Genomic DNA, 25,110 nt, shown 5'->3' with positions numbered 1-25,110 from the left:
CAACGTGAGATAAAAAGACAGATACTGGTGGACAAGTTTTGCGGAGTGTTTGAGTTAGCTTTGCGAGGCAAAGATGAAACTGAGGGCTCCACCAACCCTGGTAAGCCAACACTTTTGAGATCAGTCAATAAATGCTTCTGGTATTGACTTATATGCTGCCCCTGTCTTCATGTTGTTGCTGGACATATCTTTTTTAAAATGTGTGTAGGTCACCTAAATCATCAGAAAAATTGCCCCCCCTGAGAATTTTTTCAGGAGCCGCCACTGACAGGTAACGAGCTGAGATTAAGAGCACACTCTTGAAGGGAGTGCTCCTAATCTCAGTTTGTTACCTGTATAAAAGACACCTGTCCACAGAAGCAATCAATCAATCAGATTCCAAACTCTCCACCAATGCCAAGACCAAAGAGCTCTCCAAGAATACACAAGGCTGGAATGGGCTACAAGACCATCGCCAAGCAGCTTGGTGAGAAGGTGACAACAGTTGGTGCGATTATTCGCAAATGGAAGAAACACAAAAGACTGTCAATCTCCCTCGGCCTGGGGCTCCATGCAAGATCTCACCTCGTGGTGTTGCAATGATCATGAGAATGATGAGGAATCAGCCCAGAACTACACAGGAGGATCTTGTCAATGATCTCAAGGCAGCTGGGACCATAATCACCAAGAAAACAATTGGTAACACACTACGCCGTGAAGGACTGAAATCCTGCAGCGCCCGCAAGGTCCCCCTGCTCAAGAAAGCACATATACAGGCCCGTCTGAAGTTTGCCAATGAACATCTGAATGATTCAGAGGAGAACTGGGTGAAAGTGTTGTGGTCAGATGAGACCAAAATGGAGCTCTTTGGCATCAACTCAACTCGCCGTGTTTGGAGGAGGAGGAATGCTGCCTATGACCCCAAGAACACCATCCCCACGTCAAACATGGAGGTGGAAACATTATGCTTTGGGGGTGTTTTTCTACTAAGGGGACAGGACAACTTCACCGCATCAAAGGGACGATGGACGGGGCCATGTACCGTCAAATCTTGGGTGAGAACCTCCTTCCCTCAGCCAGGGCATCGAAAATGGGTCGTGGATTGGGTATTCCAGCATGACAATGACCCAAAACACACGGCCAAGGCAACAAAGGAGTGGCTCAAGAAGAAGCACATTAAGGTCCTGGAGTGGCCTAGCCAGTCTCCAGACCTTAATCCCATAGAAAATATGTGGAAGGAGCTGAAGGTTCGAGTTGCCAAATGTCAGCCTCGAAACCTTAATGACTTGGATAAGATCTACAAAGAGGAGTGGAACAAAATCCCTCCTGAGATGTGTGCAAACCTGGTGGCCAACTACAAGAAACGTCTGACCTCTGTGATTGCCAACAAGGGTTTTGCCACCAAGTACTAAGTCATGTTTTGCAGAGGGGTCAAATACTTATTTCCCTCATTAAAATGCAATCAATTTATAACATTTTTGACATGCATTTTTCTGGATTTTGTTGTTGTTATTCTGTCTCTCACTGTTCAAATAAACCTACCATTAACATTATAGACTGATCATGTCTTTGTCAGTGGGCAAACGTACAAAATCAGCAGGGGATCAAATAATTTTCCCCCTCACTGTATATGTCTATCGCTAGCATGGTTTTTACTCTCCCCCAGTGTGATACTCTGTCCATCCTCCAGGTCTAGAAACCATGCTAAGGATAGCAAACACTCATTATTCAATATATGGGCCCATCAGTCACTTCTTGACAGAGCTTGACCCCAGGTTGTGGCATGCAATCCCCCCGTCCTGGTGTTTTGATTTGGTTCTCAGGACCACTCCCCCCAACAACTAACCTCTGGAGATTAGAAGAGGTCAAGCACCCGTAGGTGTGTGTGTGTGAGTGTGTGTGTGTGTGTGTGTGTGTGTGTGTGACCCCTAAGCTGGTCCAATGTAACAATACACACACCCTGAGATGTATAGTCTACCAGTACACCTCCCTCCCCACCCCGACGTGATGAGATTGTAAATGCCACCTGACACTGACCAGACACACCAGGAAGTACAGACACAGCAGCATGGGGGTCAAAGGGCAACAGGAAACTGACTCTGCACTCACTGACCAATGAGAGTACAGACAGGAGTCAGCTGACCTTCAGGGGAACAGCAGTGTCTGGGGAAGGTGAAACAACAGGACAGGAGTGTAGATATTTTTAATCAAAAGAAGATCATATAACCTCACTAACCAAACTAAAGGCCATTCTCTCCTCTGCTCTCAATAAGGACCATACTACAACTTACTTATGATGTAAACCATTTAGAGCTTTGATACATATATGTAAATAGTCAAATACTTCTCAATAGCTGCTTTGGTATTTATACTCTTGCATCAAAGAACCATACTGTATGTGCATTTTTACCACACCACACTGTCAAATATTCCTATTTTTTTTATGTGTATACCACATCAAGACATGTCATCACACTTCTCTCTTTCAATTATACTTGCTAGTGTTTTATTTCATACTTATTTTCCACACTTTTTTTAATGAGTCATGAAGTCAATCAAATGTTTTTCAAAATGCATATATATGGTTCTTCATCTGTAGGATTAATTCATTTAAATTCATAATAAATGTACAAATCTATTCAAGTAATTACCATGACTATTATTTTATCATCACTCTTCTCTGTTTCTGAATTAGTATTATATTTATGTTACCCGTGCATTGCTTTTACATCAATGTTTATTCCTTGGTTTCCATGTTTCAATGTGTAATCTACATATAATGCTTTAAAAGCACGTATGAGCCTTTATAATGACTTATAAGAACGCTTATATGTTTTGTCTCTCTATGCATAACATTTTCAACAGTCTCAAACTGGCATACATGCTCATGACAAGGTTTTATAGTGCCTATAGAAAATGTACACCCCTTGAACTTTTTTTCACATTTTGTTGTGTCAGTGGCCTTTCCTGCATTTAAATAAGGATCCCCCCATGTATCTACACACCATACTTTGTGTGAAAAAATAGAATAATTGGATAAGTCTCCACCCCCCTGAGGTAATAATTGGTGGAAGCACCTTTCGCAGCAATTAGAACTGTGAGTCTTTTGGGATAGGTCTCTACCAACTTTGCACACCTAGATTTGGCAATATTTGACCATTTTTCTTTACAAAACTGTTCAGGCTATGTCAAGTTCATGCCACAAATTATCAATTGGATTTAGGTTAGGGCTCTGATTGGGCCACTCAAGGACATTTACCTTTTTATTCCTTAGCCACTCCACTGTAGCTTTGGCTGTGTGCTTCAGGTCATTGTCATGCTGAAAGGTGAACTTCAATCCCAGTTTCAGCTTTCTTGCAGAGGGCAGCAGGTTTTCTTCAAGGACTTTTCTGTACATTGCTCCATTCATTTTCCCTTCTATCCTGATAAGTCCCTGACTATGAGAAACATCCCTATAACATGATGCTACCACCACCATGCTTCATATTAGGTATGGTGCTCTTTGGGTGATGTGCCATGTTGTGTTTGCGCCAAACGTAACACTTTGCATTTAGGCCAAAAAGTTCAATTTTTGTTTTGTCAGACCACAACACTTTTTGCCACATGGCTACAGACTCTACTTGCTCTGCCATCCAGTTTGGAAGGAAGGCCTGATCTAAGCAGGGTCTTGGTGGTGCCATACACCTTCCACTTCTTATTAATCATCTTGACCGTGCTCCAAGGGATATTCAAGGCCTTTTGAAATATTTTCATCCCCTGGTCTGTGCCTTTCCACAACTTTGTCACAGAGTTATTTTAAAAGCTCCTTGGTGCTCATGGTTGAGTGTTTGCTTTGCAATTCACTACCCAGAAGAGGGAAGAGAGAGTAGAGTACAGTAGAGTATAACTGTATAAATCCCAACTTGGGAAATTGTTTTATTACAGCATGCATCATCAATGATTTACAATGACAGGACACGCAACAATGACCAACACACGATAAAAGTCAAAACATATTAAGACATATAAATGCACATGCACCATAGTATCCCTAAAATAATAGTCTGATTCAAGTGCTGTTTTCTATCCTACTCTGGGGAAAAAAACTGTCAACCACATTTTCCAATAGGAAGACCTCAGTTACACTCATTAATCAATTACACTCATTAAAAAGCCTTATGGCTGTGGGTAAAAAATACAGTCTAAACCTCTCTGTGGAACATCTGGGCAGGGGGGACTATTTTAATTCCAGGCTATAAGGCATCAAAATGTGAAACGGGGTGTAGATTTTCTATAGGCACTGTACATAATAATGTATTCTAATATATGTTATAACCGCTAATGGGGATCCCAAAAAAACAATTTGACCACAAGGTATAGCTGCACAATTTGCATATACATCTAGTAATAACAATGTTTTATACTATGCTTTATAGAATATTATGGACACACCTTATCAAGGTAGTAAAATGGATCTCACTTTCTCTCCCAATGTACACACACACACACACACACACACACACACACACACACACACACACACACACACACACACACAGACACACACACACACATGCAGTCATTCTCTGCCCTTCCTCTCTCTCCCTCTGTCTCTTTCCCCCACCCCTCTGTAGGACCAGGCCACAGGTTGGGAGATGTGTCGGGGCCGGTGGTGTCCTCAGCCCCCAATCTGGTGGAGGGGTATGGGGGTCTGGATGGAGAAGGGGGGGCTGGCACAGGGGTCGACAGCGCCATTTTCCAGGTCCCACGCATGTGAGTAGATAGCCTGTTTGTGGGGGGTGTGTGTGTCTGTTTCCCAGTCTGCCCTGTACGGTGATTGTGCACGCCTGGTATCCAAACATGCATGGCTTGAGATGCGGCCACTGGTTGAGTGTGTGTAGCAAGCTACCTAGTTTAAATATTAACAGTAGTGACACAGCAGCTGCAGCATAATATTTTATTTACATCATCATCAATATTGTGTCTGGTTGGCTGAGAGCCTACACTTAGCAGAGCGAGGAGGAGAGGCTGCATCTACGACCCTCCAACCCAACTCCATCCCTTCTGTAATCAGGAGTTGCACATGTTTTTCAGGGCAGCAGCAACACAGGTAGTCTAGACTCTAGCTAACCACCATATACTAAAATATCCACACAAGCCACTAGCCAGCCAGCCATATACTGTATCATGAGTTAGAAGAGGGACTTTTTTCATTTTGAGCAGCTGCCCCCTGAAAGGTCTGTACACGGCCCTGGCATAGATGATCTATCACATACAACTTTGTTATCGGTGTTTCTAAATTAAATGTGTTCACCAACAGGGGGAAGACCATCCCCAACAGCACTGACAAGGCTAGAGGACTGCCACTCTCGCTATCAGACAATGAGGGTAAGACTGTACAGTGGGGAGAACAAGTATTTGATACACTGCCGATTTTGCAGGTTTTCCTACTTACAAAGCATGTAGAGGTCTGTAATTTTTATCATAGGTACACTTCAACTGTGAGAGATGGAATCTAAAACAACAATCCAGAAAATCACATTGTATGATTTTAAAGTAATTAATTTGCATTTTATTGCATGACATAAGTATTTGATCACCTACCAACCAGTAAGAATTCCGGCTCTCACAGAACTGTTAGTTTTTCTTTAAGAAGCCCTCCTGTTCTCCACTCATTACCTGTATTAACTGCACCTGTTTGAACTCGTTACCTGTATAAAAGACACCTGTCCACACACTCAATCAAACAGACTCCAACCTCTCCACAATGGCCAAGACCAGAGATCTGTGTAAGGACATCAGGGATAAAATTGTAGACCTGCACAAGGCTGGGATGGGCTACAGGACAATAGGCAAGCAGTTTGGTGAGAAGGCAACAACTGTTGGCGCAATTATTAGAAAATTGAAGAAATTCAAGATGACAGTCAATCACCCTCGGTCTGGGGCTCCATGCAAGATCTCACCTCGTGGGGCATCAATGATCATGAGGAAGGTGAGGGATCAGCCCAGAACTACACGGCAGGACCTGGTCAATGACCTGAAGAGAGCTGGCACCACAGTCTCAAAGAAAACCATTAGTAACACACTACGCCGTCATGGATTAAAATCCTGCAGCGCACGCAAGGTACCCCTGCTCAAGCCACTGCGCTCCTGAGTGGCGCAGTGGTCTAAGGCACTGCATCGCAGTGCTAACTGTGCCACTAGAGATCCTGGTTCGAATCCAGGCTCTGTCGCAGCCGGCCGCGACCGGGAGACTCATGGGCGACGCACAAATGGCCCAGCGTTGTCCAGGGTAGGGGAGGGAATGGCCGGCAGGGATGTAGCTCAGTTGATAGAGCATGGCGTTTGCAACGCAAGGGTTGTGGGTTCGATTCCCACGGGGGGCCAGTATAAAAAAAAATATGAATTCACTAACTGTAAGTCGCTCTGGATAAGAGCGTCTGCTAAATGACTAAAATGTAAATGTAAATGTAAATGTCTGATGAGACAAAAATATAGCTTTTTGGTCTAAACTCCACTCGCCGTGTTTGGAGGAAGAAGAAGGATGAGTACAACCCCAAGAACACCATCCCAATCGTGAAGCATGGAGGTGGAAACATCATTCTTTGGGGATGCTTTTCTGCAAAGGGGACATGACGACTGCACCGTATTGAGGGGAGGATGGATGGGGACATGTATCGCGAGATCTTGGCCAACAACCTCCTTCCCTCAGTAAGAGCATTGAAGATGGGTCGTGGCTGGGTCTTCCAGCATGACAATGACCCGAAACACACAGCCAGGGCAACTAAGGAGTGGCTCCGTAAGAAGCATCTCAAGGTCCTGGAGTGGCCTAGCCAGTCTCCAGACCTGAACCCAATAGAAAATCTTTGGAGGGAGCTGAAAGTCCATATTGCCCAGCGACAGCCCCGAAACCTGAAGGATCTGGAGAAGGTCTGTATGGAGGAGTGGGCCAAAATCCCTGCTGCAGTGTGTGCAAACCTGGTCAAGACCTACAGGAAACGTATGATCTCTGTAATTGCAAACAAAGGTTTCTGTACCAAATATTAAGTTCTGCTTTTCTGATGTATCAAATACTTATGTCATGCAATAAAATGCAAATTAATTACTTAAAAATTATACAATGTGATTTTCTGGACTTTTGTTTTAGATTCCGTCTCTCACAGTTGAAGTGTACCTATGATAAAAATTACAGACCTCTACATGCTTTGTAAGTAGGAAAACCTGCAAAATCGGCAGTGTATCAAATACTTGTTCTCCCCACTGTATGTGTGTGTGCATGTACTTGTTTTCCTACCTTATCAGGACCCCAATGTCCCAACAATTCACCCAAATGTCCGGACAAGGAATTGAAAACAATAACGTTTTTCATGTCCTGAATTTATTCAAATGCTATTTTAAGCTTAAGGTTTAGGGTTTTCCGGTTAGGGTTAGGTTTAAGGTTAGGTTTAGGGTTAGGATTTTTGGGGTTAAAGTTAGGGTAAGGTTAAGGGTTAAGGATAGAGTTAGGTTTAGGGAAAATAGGATTTTTAATAGTAAAAAAAGGTTACTACCCACAAAGTGCATACATTTCATGAAAATAAAGCTGTGTGTGTGTGTCTCCCTATAAACTTTGTCTTTACATGTGTACCATCTACTGGACAGAACAGGACATAACACCAACAGACTGCAATAGGCCTACCTCTAAATGCAAACCTGGTCCCCTTTACAGAAAGTAACTACAGTTGAAGTCGGAAGTTTACATACACCTTAGCCAAATACATTTAAACTCAGTTTTTCACAATTCCTGACCTTTAATCCTAGTAGGATCACCACTTTATTTTAAGACCCTACACCCAAATGAGGGCACTACGTTCATCCACCTCTGGCCTGCTAGCTCCCCTACCTCTACGGAAGCACAGTTCCCGCTCAGCCCAGTCAAAGCTATTCGCTGCTCTGGCACCCCAATAGTGGAACAAGCTCCCCCATGACGCCAGGACAGTGGAGTCACTGACCGCCTTCCGGAGACACTTGAAACCCTACCTCTTTAAGGAATACCTGGAATAGTATAAAGTAATCCTTCTTCCCCCACCCCCCATTAAAAAAAAAATATTTTAAAAAAGGTGGTTGTCCCACTGGCTATCATAAGTTGACTGCACCAATTTGTAAGTCGCTTTGGATAAGAGCGTCTGCTAAATGATGTTAGTGTAAATATAAGAATGTTAAATGTCAGAATAATAGTAGAGAGAATGATTTATTTCCAGCTTTTATTTCTTTCATCACATTCCCAGTGGGTCAGAAGTTTACATACACTCAATTAGTATTCGGTAGCATTGCCTTTAAATTGTTTCACTTGGGTCAACCATTTCGGGTAGCCTTCCACAAGTTTCCCACAATAAGTTGGGTGAATTTTGTCCCATTCCTCCTGTCAGAGCTGGTGTAACTGAGTCAGGTTTGTAGGCTTCCTTGCTCGCACATGCTTTTTCAGTTCTGCCCACAAATTTTCTATAGGATTGAGGTCAGGGCTTTGTGATGGTGTCACGTACGTTAAGAGACGGGTCGGAACAAGGTGCAGCGTGAAAGGCGTACATGTTTATTTAACTAATAAACACACGACACAGTAACCAAAATAACAAACTTAACCGTGACGGTCCAAAGGGCTAACACACAAGCCTACACAGGAACACAACAAGATCCCACAACACAGGCAGGAAAACTGGTTGCCTAAGTATGATCCCCAATCAGAGACAACGAGCGACAGCTGCCTCTGATTGGGAACCACACCCGGCCAAACATAAAAATACAAACCTAGAATATTCACACCCTGACCAAACTAGCTAGAGTTCTATAGGCCAGGGCGTGACAGTACCCCCCCCCCCCCCATAGGTGCGGACTCCGGTCGCACAAACCTGACTGAATAGGGGAGGGTCCGGGTGGGCTTCCAGACTCGGTGGTGGCTCCGGCGTGGAGCCGCTGACCGGAGCTGGCTTGGGCACCGGTGGGGCGGACTGCTCTGGCTCCGGAGTGGAGCTGCTGACCGGAGCTGGATCAGGCACCGGTGGAGCGGACTGCTCTGGCTCCGGAGTGGAGCCGCTGACCGGTGCCGGACCAGGCACCGGTGGAACGTGCACGGGCCGTGCCGGACTGGCGACGCGCACCACTGGCTTGGTGCGAGGAGCAGGAACAGGCCGGGCCGGACTGGCGACACGCACCACCGGCTTGGTGCGAGGAGCAGGAACAGGCCGGGCCGGACTGGGAACACGCACCACTGGCTTGGTGCGAGGAGCAGGAACAAGCCGGACCGGACTGGCGACGCGCACCACTGGCTTGGTGCGAGGAGCAGGAACAGGCCGGGCCAGACTGGCGACGCGCACCACTGGCTTGGTGCGGGGAGCAGGTACGGGGCGTACCGGACTGGGAACCGACGCTGGAGGTCTATGACTGTCTCCGTCCTTTACACTCCGCGCTCCGTCCTCCTCCAGTGAGGACTCCTCCTTGAGCCCCCACGAGTGCAGTGGTCGGGGCTCCTCTCTGTCGCTCCCCGACCACCCTTTTAGCCCCCCACCCAACATTTTCTTGGGGCTGTCTCTCCTTCTCCACCCTGATCCCTTTCATGGCCTCCATCTGCCTTGCCAGATCCTCTCTTATCTCCCGCCAAGTCCATACTATCTGCTCCTCCTGGGCACGCTGCTTGGTCCATTGGTGGTGGGATCTTCTGTCACGTACGTTAAGAGATGGGTCGGACCAAGGTGCATCGTGAAAGGCGTACATTTTTATTTAACTAATAAACACACGATACAGTAACCAAAATAACAAACTTAACCGTGACGGTCCAAAGGGCTAACACACAAGCCTACACAGGGAAAACAACAAGATCCCACAACACAGGCAGGAAAACTGGCTGCCTAAGTATGATCCCCAATCAGAGACAACGAGCGACAGCTGCCTCTGATTGGGAACCACACCCGGCCAAACATAGAAATACAAACCTAGAATATTCACACCCTGACCAAACTAGCTAGAGTTCTATAGGCCAGGGCGTGACAGATGGCCACTCCAATACCTTGACTTCGTTATCCTTAAGCCATTTTGCCACAACTTTGGAAATATGCTTGGGGTCATTGTCCATTTGGAAAACCCATTTGCGACCAAGCTTTAACTTCCTGACTGATGTCTTGAGATGTTGCGTCAGTATTTCCACATAATTTTCCTTCCTCATGATGCCATCTATTTTGTGAAGTGCACCAGTCCCTCCAGCAGCAAAGCACCCCGACAGTAAACATAACGATGGTCATTATGGCCAAACAGTTCTATTTTTGTTTCATCAGACCAGAGGACATTTTTCCAAAAAGTAAGGTCTTTGTCCCTATGTGCAGTTTCAAACTGTAGTCTGGCTTTTTTATGGCGGTTTTGGAGCAGTGGCTTCTTCCTTGCTGAGCGGCCTTTCAGGTTATGTCGATATAGGACTCGTTTTACTGTGGATATAGATACTTTTTTACCTGTTTCTTCCAGAATCTTCACAAGGTCCTTTGCTGTTGTTCTGGGATTGATTTGCACTTTTCGCAACAAAGTACGTTCATCTCTAGGAGACAGAACGCGTCTCCTTCCTGAACGGTATGACGGCTGAATGGTCCCATGGTGTTTATACTTGCGTACTATTGTTTGTACAGATGAACGTGGTACCTTCAGGCGTTTGGAAATTGCTCCCAAGGATGAACCAGACTTGATGAGGTCTACAATTTTTTTTCCTGATTTATTTTGATTTTCCCATGATGTCAAGCAAAGAGGCACTGAGTTTGAAGGTAGGCCTTGAAATACATCCACAGGTACACCTCCAATTGACTCAAATGATGTCAATTAGCCTATCAGATGCTTCTAAAGCCATTGCATCATTTTCTGGAATTTTCCAAGCTGTTTAAAGGACAGTCAACTTAGTGTATGTAAACTTCTGACCCACTGGAATTGTGATACAGTGAATTTATAAGTGAAATAATCTGTCTGTAAACAATTGTTGGAAAAATTACTTGTGTCATGCACAAAGTAGATGTCCTAACCGACTTGCCAAAACTATAGTTTGTTAAAAAGAAATTTGTGGAGTGGTTGAAAAACGAGTTTGAATGACTCCAACCTAAGTGTATGTAATCTTCCGACTTCAACTGTATCTCTCTCTGTGTCATAACTATATCTAGGATTCAGATAGCTCAGGTGTCATGTTTGCTCCTCTCCGGAGAGTAGGAACTGGAGAGAGGAGAGTCCTGCCCTGGGTCCATTTTGGTGCAGTGTGTCAGTGTTGAATCATTTACAGCAGCAGAGAGGGAGGGTGTGTGTGTCTCACCATTACTGTGTCTGTCTGTCTCTCTTTCTCTCTCTCCCCCCTCCTTCCCTTCTCCCCTCCTCTCCCTCTCCTCCTCCTCCCTCCCCTTCCCTCCTCCCCCTCTCCCCTCCTACTCTCTCTCCCCCTTCTAACCCAGGGGGTGGGGGTAAGACCCAGATGATGGGGGAGATCAAGGTGGCCCTGAAGAAGGAGGTGAAACAAGAGGGAGACCAGCTGGTCCTGGAGGTCCTACAGTGTAGAAACATCACTTACAAGTTCAAGAGCCCAGACCACCTACCAGGTAACTGTGTGTGTGTGTGTGTGTGTGGACATGTTTAGTAAACAAACATAAATTGGACCATCTAGGGACATTTTGTCAGTTTAGGGGGTTTAGGGTTCAGGTTAGAATTAGTGTTAGGCTTAGAATTACGTTAAGGGTTAGGTTTAGGGTTAGGGATAAGGTTACGTTTTTGGGTTAGGGTTAGGGTACGGGTTAGGTTTAGGTTTAGGGTTAGGTGTTAAGGAAAATGGGATTTTGAATGGGACTGAATTGTGTGTCCCTACAAGGTTAGCATTAGAAGGCTGTGTGTGTGAGCGAGCATGCGCCTGTGCATGTCTGTATGTCTGCCTCACTGACTGTCTGACCGTCTGACTGTGTGTCTGTCTGTAGATCTCTATGTGAAGCTGTACGTGGTGAACGTGGCGACTCAGAAGAGGATCATCAAGAAGAAGACCAGAGTGTGTCGTCACGACAGAGAACCCTCCTTCAACGAGACCTTTAGGTTCAGCCTCAACCCCACCGGACACTCCCTGCAGGTAACAAACACATGTCTAATAGACCCTGTGTTTATTTTACTCTGGTTGCCTGCTTCATTCAGACTGTTAATTGTTCTAACAGGCTCCTGTATGTGTGTGTGTGTTTGTGTGTGTCAAGTCCTCCTCTTGTTCACCATCCAAAGGACACAGGGACAACTCAAATTTCAGACTCAATCTTTTTTATTTTTAGTTTGCTTTCAGTTGATTGGTCTGTCCAGTAAATTAGCCAGTAAATTAGGTTGTAAACCTTTAAAGACAGAACAAAAAGTTACCATTTAAATTAAACATTTTAATGAACTTAAATTAGTTTAAACATTTAAATAAACATTCTAAATAACTTAAATGAATTAACCATTTAAGCCTTTTACCATTGGCGTCTTTGGACTGAACCTGTGAGTTAACTTGGAGTCTTCTCTCTGAAGTTTGTTCTTCTGAATGACTGAGCCCTGCCATGCCTTCACAGGTGCCCCAAATCAGTGAAAATGATTGATCAGGTGACAAGCAGCCGGTTTGCTGCTGCTGGTGCACTCTGGGAAGTGTAGTTCTTTGACTCACTCCTGAGATTCAGCTCAACACCTCCCACTTGAGCTCCTGGTTTTTTCAAATCCAGAGAGGTCACACAAGCCCTTCACACCTCTGTTTGTTCTTCAATGGGAAGTAGAATGACAAGGCGTCTGACATCTCTATGAAGAATTGTGGCTGGGATTTTGGTTTTGAAGCCTCTTCGTTCTTTCACCGTTTGCTCCTGTGGGCCCTTTTTTGCTGTTTGACTTTGTGATGTGAACAGGATAGCTGGGAAAAGTCATCACAAGCACATCTCTTACGATGCCTTTGCTGTCAGCATTGACACCGACCACTCTAGCCAGCTTGTACTGTCCTCTTAGGGCGTTTTGGTCAGCCAACATCTCCAACAGCAACATTTCGCTCTTTGGTGTGCCATTTGTTCCTTATGAACAGATTAGGTCCAGCCAATTGGCTCCACTTCTTCCAGAAATGGCTTAACTCTGCTTGAATATGTTTAAGTATTTTGTAAGGGTAGCCATCAAACTGGAAATCTCCAGGGTCTCCCTTTGGATTGGTACGTCCTAAAAGCAGAGAATTCGGGGTGATGTACTCTACACAGTCTTCTCTGCTTTGAGTTCTTGCATCGATGGGTCTCTCATTAGCAAGGTTGGCTGCCATGAAGAGAAAAGTTTGGAATTCTCCCCACGTGAAAACACCATCTCCACCAAGGTTGCTCAACGCCCACTTCACTACTTTGACAGCTGCCTCTGCGGCACCATTCATATGGGGAGAGTCTGCAGGGTGGATCTTCCATGACCATTCTGTACCATGCTTGGCAGCTGTGTCTTCAAGTTCAGACTTGTTTAGTTGGTTAAGGAATTTTTTAAGTGCGGGTTTGGCTCCCACAAAGTTAGTGCCAGGGTCTGACCAGAGTTTCCTGGGGTGTCCTCTCAGTGAAGTGAACCTTTGATAGGCTAGCAGGAATCCTTCAGATGACATGTAACTCACCACTTCAGTATGTATGGCTCGGGAAGCCATGCAGCAGAAGACTATTCCCCATACTTTGAGTCTAGTTCTCTTCTTGACCTCATCTTTCACTTCATAAGGGCCGAACGGGTCCATGGTGGTGAATTCAAAAGGTGCAGCTGGGCCTGTTCGCTCTAGAGGCAGGTCAGCCATGATTTGTTGACACTGTTTTGCCTTGTTTTTCCTGCAGACCACACAGCTGTCAACCATTTTCTTGGCAAGTCTACGGCCTTTTATTACCCAGGCTTTCTTCCTCATCCGGAGAAGGGTTCGCCACTCCCTCGTGGTTTGCTTTGTGGGATTCTTGTGCCAGCAGTGTAGACACCCATGCTTTAAAGGGTAAAACTGGCACTGCTGTCTTATCTTCGTTGAATGTCTGAATTCTGCCTCCACAAACTAGCAGCCCAGAGTTCACATCTTTGTACACTGTCAGTCTGCTTAGAGTTGTGTCTGAAAAATCTGTACCTTCTTGAGCTGCGAGGAAAAGGTATTTGAGTGCATCTTCATGTTCTTTGACAGTCAGCACAGCTTGCTTGGGTGATCTTACCTCCCTCTTTGCCTGTTTAGGGGCCCGGCTCTTCCTCTTCAGCCACTGCTTGGCTGCTAGACAAACCCAGGCAACGACTCTCACCAGTTTGGACAGGCTACTGAATCTTCTTACTTCCACAAGATCTTTAACCCAGCCAGTGGGCTTCCTTCTAAGAAGAGTTGGGTTTACCACAGGTATTCCCTCTTGAGTTTCACTCTTTGGACTTTCCTGAGTGCCTTGTAGGTCTTCTTTCTGCTGACTACTTCTTGCTTGAGCTCTTGTTAATGCACCTGAGAATGCCTTCCTCTGGAGCTTGTTTACACTCTCCCTGGCATGAGCTGCAACCTCTCCAGCTGATTTTATAGGCCACTCCTCCACTGGCCACTTTAGGAACTCTGGTCCATTTTGCCATGTGGAATTCTCCTTCAAATCTTCAGGAGCACCCCCTCTTGTTATGATGTCAGCTATGTTTAGATCCCCACGGATCCACCACCAGTCTTGCACTTGTCCAGCCTTCTGGATTTCACCCACTCTATTTGCAAAGAAGGTTTTGTACCCATAACTGACTCTTTGAATGGCTCCCAAGACCGTTTGACTGTCAAGTAGATGGAACCATCTCTCGATCTTCATTCGAGCATGCTTTTCCACATACTTCCTGATCCTGGCTGCGAAGACAGCACCACAGATCTCAGCTCTTACAGCTTCTCCCTTCTGATCCAGGGGTGTCAGCTTGGCTTTTGATTCAACGAATCGAACTTTAGTGCCTTGACTTGTCTCCCATCTTAAGTACATCACAGCTCCATAGGTCTTGTCACTTCCATCAGAGAATGTGATGTCCCAAGGTTTTCCTTCCCAGCCAGCTGGTGTGAGGCTCCTGTGGAATTTCACCTCTCCAAGCTGCACATATTCTTCAAAAAGCTGGATGGCTTCTTCTCTGAGGCTTTCTGAGAGAGGTTGGTCCCAGGTTTCTTGGGTTAGTTTCCCACCCCCTCCCTCTTGGAATGCTTTTCAAACAAGAATTGCTCCCTTCTGTTTGGCAGGTGTAACTAAGCCAATTGGGTCGTACAGTCCAGCCACTTGGCTTAAGAGAGGCCTCCTAGTCAGTGGGTTAGGTGTCTCAGTTTTCACCTCCTCCTTGAGAAGATTTTTTCCAACTCTCATCTTCTTTTTCCTTTTGGAAAAGTTAACTGAGGTTAACATGTAGAGCTTGTCTTCATCCATTTGGTAGCCGATACCCAAGGCTTTGTTGTCTTCGTCCCTCATTTGATTTGGAAGAATTAAGGTTTTACTTTGTGTCTTTGTTCGAACCTCCATCTCCATTCCTTGCCTCCCACTTTGCCCTGACCGGACCCATGGTTTGAGGAAGAACACTCCAGCTTTCAAGATCTCTTCGACATTTGCTGTGATTTTGTCAAGTTTATTCAGGTCATTTTGGGAGGTTAAGAGGTCATCCACATAACTGTCCTCTTCAATGACTCTGCGCTCATCCTCCAAGTGAAGAAATTTGGGCAGGCGTGCTGTTTCCCTCATAGCCAACTGAGCAATGCAACCAGCAGGTCTGTCCCCAATGTTGACTCTGGTTATTGCATATTCACTTATCTCTTCATCTGGGCTGTCCCTCCAGAGGAACCTGTGAAGATGCATCTCACGCTCCTCCAGCCATACAGAGTTGTACATCTTTTTGATGTCTTCTAGAGATGCATACGTCCCTTCTCTGAACCTCAGCAAGACAGCTCTTATAGGGTTGAGAACGTCTGGTCCCTTCAGAAGAAGATCATTCATACCCACGCCTTTGTATTTCTGGCTACTATTCCATACAATACGAACCAGTGTTGTCACCGAATGAGGGTTTGGTGCCACCAGGTGGCTTACGTACCACACTAGTCCGTCCCACTCGTCCATGATTTTGTTGGTGAGTTTTATGGCTGCGCCTCGCTCGACCATTTCATGGATCTGGGTAGCATATGCGACTTTCCAGTCTGGCTCTCTGCTTAGTTGCTTTTCCATCCTTAAGAAACAAGCCTGGACTTCACTTTTGTTGTTCGGGAGAGAGGCTGGATCTACCGTCCAAGGATACTTTGCATCCCAATGTGGAGCCGGTGTGTGAGCATCCCCCTTCTTGTAGGTGAGGCCTTCTTTAATGATCTCCAGTTCCCTTTCCTCTGCCAGGGTCATTTCCTTTCCTCCTGGTGGACAGTTTCCACATCAGCATCCTCCACATCTTGGCTCACATGCAGCTCCGATGCTGTCCCAGTGCCACCACTCAAGGAACTCACGGTTACTGGCACCTGCTGTAGCTGGGCTGTGTCAGTTGTTGGACTTGTGATTTCTTGATATTTGACAGCTGCTGTCCTCATGGAGCGAGCGAAGTGTGTTTTGGACTCATATGCTGCAACCTCCACTTCTTCAAATAAGTCGGGATGTGCTCCACCCACTGTTTTCCCCAATGGACCCTCCCACAAGACAAGGTCTCCGATGATTTTTACCCTCTGGGGAGCGAGTCTTCCCTCTCGGTGGCTAATGAGAAGTTCAACCTCTTCTGGCCTTTCCAATTCTGTAAGTTTGACTTCTGGGAAGAATTTTTTCAACTTCTCAGGTTCAATTACTTGATGCACTCTGGCGATTTCATCCAAGCCGTAGCAGACCATTTCATGAGCTCTCTCTGTCCCTTTAGGTGTCTTGACTCTGACTTTGAGGAGATACCTTTGTGTGTTCACCTCCATGGTCATACCACCAACCCCATGCACAACTAAAGTTATCTTCTCATGTCTTAACCTCAGTCTTTCAGCAGCCTTATGGGTAATGTAGTTTGTGTCTGAAGCAAGGTCAATTAAAGTCCCAATATTCTGCCCTGAGTTTGCCGTGACTTGCATCAACATCATGATGACAGGAAGTTCAGAGAGCCCATTTCTCTGCGGTAGCTCAGACTGGCCTGAAGCATCGAGTGTCACTGCGGTTTTGTTGGTGTTGGTGAAAGCCTTTCTGCATCGATCTGCCATTTCCTTGGAAAGTTCAGACAAGATCTCCTCTTGTTCCTCCGTTAGCTTGCTTTCACCTTTGCCGTCTTTTCCACTCTTTCTCTCTTCTCCTCTTTTGACTTCTCCTTTTGGGCAGAGGAAAAAATGGTGGTCTGGGGCACCACCTTCCCTTTTACAGTCTTTGTTTCTGCATAGGAAAGTGTCTCTGCAGTATCCATCTTCATCATGGCATCCGAGACATTTTCTGCATGCTCCCAGCTTTCTCAATACAGTTTTCTTTTCAGGTAGCTTAAGTCTTTTGAACTTTCTACAGAAGAAGATTTTGTTGTTGTGCCCACTATCACCACATACACCACATACCTCATCAAGCTCTTCTTTCTTTGTGGTTTTTGTTGAGGCAATCTTTCTGTCATACTTCTTGTCCAAACGATCTGATTTTTCCACCTTCTCCACAGTTCTGAGCTGTTCGAGTCTCTCTAGTATTTCTTCTTGACTTTTCAGGAACTTCAAGAGCATGACAAAGTGGTTGTCTGATGTGACATTGTTTCTGGGTTCAACCATGAACATCACCCAGTCTCTTTTAATGAAGTCAGGCAACTTGCTTTCAATGGATCTAATTACCAGTGGGTTATTTATGGCTCCAGAGTTTCCTAACTCTGTGAGATCTGCTAGAGCCTTCTCCACTGACTGTATGAGATCAATGACCTTTCTTGGTTGGTTCCCTTTCACATGTGGCATCTTCTCCAGCTCTTCCAGGATTTCCACTATGATGGTTGACTTGTTGCCATACCTGTTCTCCAGGACTCTGAACATGTCATCGGCAGTGGGGTAGGTTGAAAGTCTGAGGTCTTTTGAGATTTTGTCAACCACACTCTCCAGGAGTTGAATTTTCTTAACTTCAGTTGATCCGGATGGCTCTCCCTGCTTTTGCAGCCTTTCCCAGTCTTTCCTCCATCTGTGATATTCTCTCTTGCTTCCATTGAAGATAGGTAGAGAGATTGGCTTGATTCTCACTATTGGTGTGGATGTTGCCGGTTGGGGTAGTAGTTTCCCTCCTGTGCCTTGCTCATTGATCGTCCGTGCAGTGGCAAATTCAGGTCTCCTTAACTCAAGCCTGTAGTAGAATGCTCTTACGTCCTTGACTCTTCCATCTAATTTGTCCTTTAATTCTACAGGGATCCATCGCTCCCATGTTGACATTGCTGAGATGGCCTCTTTTATTCTCTTGTCCAAGAGAGCGAGGTGCACTTCATAGCCCTCTAAATTGACACTTTCCACAGGTACATCAGCCGCTTTATCATTGGCTTTTTCTGCTTCCAGGATTGCCACAAGAAGTTCACTCCTTCCATACCTCGACCACAGGTTTGTTTGAACAATGTCTCTTATCTCTGCCAACTTTGTTTCACCTTCATTTACAGATCTATCAATGTCAGCCTCTTGCTGTTTATTAAGACCTGGTTCCTTAGCCTCCAGTCCAATCCTGTAGTCATCGTTGGCATCGAGCATCTTTCTGAAACAATCTGAAAGCTTAGCGAATCCCTCCTTTAACTCCACTTGAAGCATGCTGCTTGCTCCTCTTGAAATGAAGTTGGCTTGTCTGGTGAAGCTGCTTTTTGCAGTGGTCCTCTCCTTTTTGAGCTGCTGGACCGACTTCCCCAGGACATCTTCCGCCATCTTGACTTCCTCTGCGTCAACAGCTTATTTCTGGATCTGAAGCCGTTTATCCTCAGGGCCAGGCCGCTCCGCGTGGTTTACAACTGTCAAGTCCTCCTCTTGTTCACCATCCAAAGGACACAGGTACAACTCAAATTTCCGACTCAATCTTTTTTATTTTTATTTTGCTTTCAGTTGATTGGTCTGTCCAGTAAATTAGCCAGTAAATTAGGTTGTAAACCTTTAAAGACAGAACAAAAAGTTACCATTTTAATGAACTTAAATTAGTTTAAACATTTAAATAAACATTCTAAATAACTTAAATGAATTAACCATTTAAGCCTTTTACCATTGGCGTCTTTGGACTGAACCTGTGAGTTAACTTGGAGTCTTCTCTCTGAAGTTTGTTCTTCTGAATGACTGAGCCCTGCCATGCCTTCACAGGTGCCCCAAATCAGTGAAAATGATTGATCAGGTGACAAGCAGCCGGTTTGCTGCTGCTGGTGCACTCTGGGAAGTGTAGTTCTTTGACTCACTCCTGAGATTCAGCTCAACAGTGTGTGTGTGTGTGTGTGTGTGTGTGTGTGTGTGTGTGTGTGTGTAATACGTGTAATACTTGTACTTTTCACACACTGTCAGGAGAATTTTGTTATCTCAATGGTTGAAGTCAACTACTTCTTAAATCTTTGAATAATTCCCAGAGGTGTAAATCTCTATTTTAAATACATTAAACAAAGACCCCTTATTGCAATGGTCAGTAGGTTTATTCATTGAGAGCGCTCTGAAAATCATACAATGCACGTTTTTTATACCTCTACTACGCCCCTAAGTGGGCCAATGAGAAAGCTCCTAGCCCATATTTAGGCAATTGTCACATTTCTCTGTAAGCTTGCACAGCAACCCAGTTGTCTCTTCCTGTACCTTAACATATACTCCGTTGCTGGGCAGATATGCATCTTATACAGGCACATACGGTGGGGACATGCTTCTCAGTGTCTAGTTTCACATCCTGTTTTCTGTTATCTTTCCGCTTGCATAGATCTAAAGATAAGCCAAAGCCCTTGTTTTACTTCTAACTAAGTTTAACACATTAGTCTTAATACATTTCACAAAGTGGAGTGTAATAATTAGTCATTACCAATTCTTCTATCACACACACACACTCACATTTTTGTTTTACTATCCCAGAGGGGACCAAACAATTGATTCCCATTCAAAATCTTAAAACCTAACTCCTAAACCTAACCCCTAACCCTAATTCTAACCCTAATCCTAATTGTAACACTAAACCTAACCCCTAAACCTAAAATAGCCTTTTTCCTAATTTGTCTGAATTTTCCTTGTTTTACTATCCTTGTGAGGACTTCTGGTCCCCACAAGGATAGTAAAACCAAACACACACACACGCTGGATACCCACTACAAGTATGTCCTGGACACCATATGTGAATTGATTGCCCCCCATTTATCCTCAGAGTTCGTACTGCTTGGTGACCTAAATTGGGATATGCTTAATACCCCGGCCATCCTACAATCCAAACTAGATGCCCTCAATCTCACGCAAATTATCAACGAACCTACCAGGTACAACCCTAAATCCGTAACCATGGGTACCCTCATAGATATCATCCTGACTAACTTACTCTCTAAATACACCTCCGCTGTCTTCAACCAGGATCTCAGCGATCACTGCCTTATTGCCTGCGTCCGTAACGGGTCCGCGGTCAAACGACCACCCCTCATCACTGTCAAACGCTCCCTAAAACACTTTAGCGAGCAGGCCTTCCTAATTGACCTGGCCCAGGTATCCTGGATGGATATAGATCTCATTCCGTCAGTAGAGGATGCCTGGTTGTTCTTTAAAAGTAATTTCCTCTCAATCTTAAATAAACATGCCCCATTCAAAAAATACAGAACTAAGAACAGATATAGCCCCTTGTTCTCCTCAGACTTGACTGCCCTTGACCAGCACAAAAACATCCTGTGGCGTACTGCATTAGCATCAAATAGCCCCCGCGATATGCAACTTTTCAGGGAAGTTAGGAACCAATATACACAAGCAGTCAGGAGAACAAAGGCTAACTTTTTCAAACAGAAATTTGCATCCTGTAGCACTAACTCCAAAACGTTTTGGGACACTGTAAAGTCCATGGAGAATAAGAGCACTTCCTCCCAGCTGCCCACTGCACTGAGGCTAGGAAACACTATCATCACCGATAAATCTACAATAATCGAGAATTTCAACAAGCATTTTGCTACGGCTGGCCATGCTTTCCACCTGGCTACCACTACCCCGGCCACCAACTCTGCACCCTCCGCTGCAACTTGCCCATGCCCCCCCCGCTTCTCCTTCACACAAATTCAGACAGCTGATGTTCTGAAAGAGCTGCAAAATCTGGACCCCTACAAATCAGCTGGGCTAGACAATCTGGACCCTTTGTTTCTAAAACTAGCCGCCGAAATTGTCGCAACCCCTATTACTAGTCTGTTCAAACTCTCTTTCGTAACGTCTGAGATCCCCAGAGATTGGAAAGCTGCCGCGGTCATCCCCCTCTTCAAAGGGGGTGACACTCTAGATCCAAACTGTTACAGACCTATATCCATCCTGCCCTGCCTTTCGAAAGTATTTGAAAGCCAAGTTAACAAACAGATCACCGACCATTTCAAATCCCACCGTACCTTCTCCGCTATGCAATCCGGTTTCCGAGCTGGTCATGGGTGCACTTCAGCCACGCTCAAGGTCCTAAACGATATTATAACCGCGATAGATAATAGACAGTACTGTGCAGCCGTCTTCATCGACCTGGCCAAGGCTTTCGACTCTGTCAACCACCGCATTCTTATTGGCAGACTAAATAGCCTTGGTTTCTCAAATGACTGCCTCACCTGGTTCACCAACTACTTCTCAGATAGAGTTCAGTGTGTCAAATCGGAGGGCCTGTTGTCTGGACCTATGGCAGTCTCTATGGGGGTGCCACAGGGTTCAATTATTGGGCCGACTCTTTTCTCCGTGTATATCAATGATGTCGCTCTTGCTGCTGGTGACTCTCAGATCCACCTCTACGCAGACGACACCATTTTGTATACATCTGGCCCTTCATTTGACACTGTGTTAACAAACCTCCAAACGAGCTTCAATGCCATACAACACTCCTTCAGTAGCCTCCAACTGCTCTTAAACACTAGTAAAACTAAATGCATGCTCTTCAATCGAACGCTGCTGGCACCCGCCCACCCGACTAGAATCACCACTCTCGACGGGTCTGACCTAGAGTATGTGGACAACTACAAATACCTAGGTGTCTGGTTAGACTGTAAACTCTCCTTCCAGACTCACATTAAGAATCTCCAATCCAAAGTTAAATCTAGAATCGGCTTCCTATTTCGCAACAAAGCCTCCTTCACTCATGCTCCCAAACATGCCCTCGTAAAACGGACTATCCTACCGATCCTTGACTTCGGCGATGTCATTTACAAAATAGCCTCCAACACTCTACTCAGCAAATTGGATGTAGTCTATCACAGTGCCATCCGTTTTGTCTCCAAAGCCCCATACACTACCCACCACTGTGACCTGTACGCTCTTGTTGGCTGGTCCTCACTACATGTTCGTCGTCAAACCCACTGGCTCCAGGCCATCTATAAATCACTGCTAGGCAAATCCCCACCTTATCTTAGCTCATTGGTCACCATAGCAGCACCCACCCGTAGTCTGCGCTCCAGCAGGTATATCTCACTGGTCATTCCCAAAGCCAACACCTCCTTTGGCCGCCATTCCTTCCAGTTCTCTGCTGCCAATGACTGGAACGAATTGCAAAAATCTCTGAAGCTGGAGACTCTTATCTCCCTCACTAACTTTAAGCATCAGTTGTCAGAGCACCTTACCGATCACTGCACCTGTACACAGCCCATCTGAAATTAGCCCACCCAACTACCTCATCCCTATATTGTTATTTATTTTGCTCTTTTGCACCCCAGTATCTCTATTTGCACATAATCTCTTGCACATCTAGCATTCCAGTGTTAATACTAATTGTAATTATTTTGCACTATAGCCTATTTATTGCCTTACCTCCATAACTTGCTACATTTGCACACACTGTGTATATATTTTCTGTTGTATTTTTGTTGACTTTATGTTTTTTTACCCCATATGTAACTCTGTGTTGTTGTTTTTATCGCACTACTGTGCTTTATCTTGGCCAGGTCGCAGTTGTAAATGAGAACTTGTTCTCAACTGGCTTACCTGGTTAAATAAAGGTGAAATAAAAAAATAAAAAAATAAATGTGTGTGTTCTCTTCTGTCCCTAGTTGTTCCTGGTGTCTAACGGGGGTAAGTTTATGAAGAAGACCCTGATAGGAGAGGCCTACATCTGGCTGGACAAGGTGGACATGAGGAAGAGGGTGGTCAGCTGGCACAAGCTGCTGGTCAATTCCACACACAACCAGTCCTGAGAGTTCAACTTGAGGGCACAGAGAGGTCAACCAGAGGTCAGTGAAGGTCAATGAATAGTCTTGGTCAATGGTCAATGCTTGTTCTTAGTCAAGAAGAGGAGGAGGAAAAAGAGGAAAAGGGATGTGAGTTGCGTTACAGAGTGCCCTGCATCTCCTTTGTGTTATTTTATATGGAAAGAAGAGATCAAGGAAGGAGAGGAATGAATGAAGGAAGGAATGAAGGAAGGAAGGAAGGAAGGAAGGAAGGAAGGAAGGAAGGAAGGAAGGAAGGAAGGAAGGAAGGAAGGAAGGAAGGAAGGAAGGAAGGAAGGAAGGAAGGAAGGAAGGAAGGAAGGAAGGAAGGAAGGAAGGAAGGAAGGAAGGAAGGAAGGAAGGAAGGAAGGGGGCCTATTCCCTCACACTGCCATACATGGAATGTACCCTGATTCTTTATTGGATAGTAACAGCCAGAGACTCTACCCTGATTTCTGATTGGACCAAAGATTCAGAGACTGTACCCGGATTGGATAGAGACTGCCAGCACACACACACACACAAACACAGAGGAATGAAGAAGTCCCCTTATCTGCTGTAAGAGGACACACACATCTCACCATCTCCCAGCTCACTGCTGGACATGTCGGATGCAAAACCTGACGTCAATCAGGACTGTGCAGCAAAACCACAGAGTAGTTACCATGCCAGAACTACTCCTTTCTGTTCTGTCTGGATCTGATGCTGTTGTCTATGGTTTATCATAGCCTCCTCATTAAGATCTTTGTGATTGATCTGTCAATCTGTCAATCAGTCAGTCAGTGGGGTGCAAATTAATGTATTTGTTTGTTTTTTGTCCTGGGCTGCTTGACAAAGTATAGAATGTTTGTTGTATGATACTATTTGTGTAATGTAAAAAAAAAGAAGGTTTTATGTACATTGTAAATCTGTGGTTGATATTGCAGTAACTGAAGCTGACCATTATCGGAACACTTCAGTCCAGTAGGTGACGGTAATACACCATTACAGTTTGTTGTCAACTGCCATGAAACTCCAACTAGACCTTACCTGGACAAATGTTAATGTACATTCAGATGTAGATAGATATATGTCCGAATATTAATCATATCAAAGACACAGTGTACAGAGAAATGTTATTTATGAACATACAGAGTTTATAATAATAACACATACAGATATTACAGATGATGCGAGGGGTCTCCTCATGTACAGTTTATTCTAAAGACTAAATGTACTCTGTACAGAAGAGGATGGAAGGAGCACAGACAATCCAATCACTTTAGCTCTGGTGTTATGCAGTTATACTGGGTGTTATGCAGTGGAAAATGTAGTTCAAATGGTGAATGTGGAACTCGTTTTACAACTGAGACATTAGAGAGGAGAACTACTACATGGATATCCCTCCTCTTACAGGCGGTGAGAAGAGAACAGATAGAAAGGGGATGTCAGGTCCCTTCCCCTTCAAACTCATGCCTGTCTGATATGTTGTGTCGTGACAGAGTTTGAACCAACAGCCACCATTGTATTGTATAGACAAAGGCAAAGACATCTCCTGAACAGCATCTACCCTCCCCTATTATGTCCTGAATGTTACTCACTGAGGAAGATCATATGATTTTACTGGACCCTTCTGACTTGATATTTTTGTGTTGTCTTTCACACACGTGACTGGAGGCTTAAACAATAGTTTTGGTTTGAGAGAGAAACCTGGATTGCTGGCCACTTTGCGCAACCTGCAGTCGGACAGAGGGATGTGTAGCGTCTCTCTGGTGAAGTGATCTGCTCCCCTGTCTGGGCTGCTCACCTGTTCTATGTCAAAGCAACTGATAAACACACCTGTCATCTCGGTGTGTGCCATCACAGTCTGGTTCTGTATGCTGTGTGTGTGTTAATGTTGTCACACATGGT

General features: G+C 45.0%; 1 protein-coding gene across 1 annotated transcript in view; it reads left to right on the top strand.

Moving 5' to 3' along the window:
- Positions 1-23,255, top strand: part of LOC121577446 (protein piccolo-like) — a 112,413-nt gene extending 89,158 nt beyond the window's left edge. Inside the window, exons 30-34 of the mRNA XM_041891199.2 lie at positions 4,593-4,731; positions 5,279-5,346; positions 11,406-11,549; positions 11,919-12,064; positions 23,065-23,255. Coding sequence (XP_041747133.2) covers positions 4,593-4,731; positions 5,279-5,346; positions 11,406-11,549; positions 11,919-12,064; positions 23,065-23,208 — 641 coding nt within the window. The 3' untranslated portion in view covers positions 23,209-23,255. The remainder of the gene's footprint in view (positions 1-4,592; positions 4,732-5,278; positions 5,347-11,405; positions 11,550-11,918; positions 12,065-23,064) is intronic.
- Positions 23,256-25,110: the final 1,855 nt, after the last annotated feature.

This window comes from Coregonus clupeaformis, chromosome 23 (assembly GCF_020615455.1).
Source record: "Coregonus clupeaformis isolate EN_2021a chromosome 23, ASM2061545v1, whole genome shotgun sequence".
Lineage (NCBI taxonomy): Eukaryota > Metazoa > Chordata > Actinopteri > Salmoniformes > Salmonidae > Coregonus > Coregonus clupeaformis.
The sequence above is the reverse complement of the archived record's forward strand: the minus strand, read 5'-3'. Positions and strand labels throughout refer to the sequence as shown.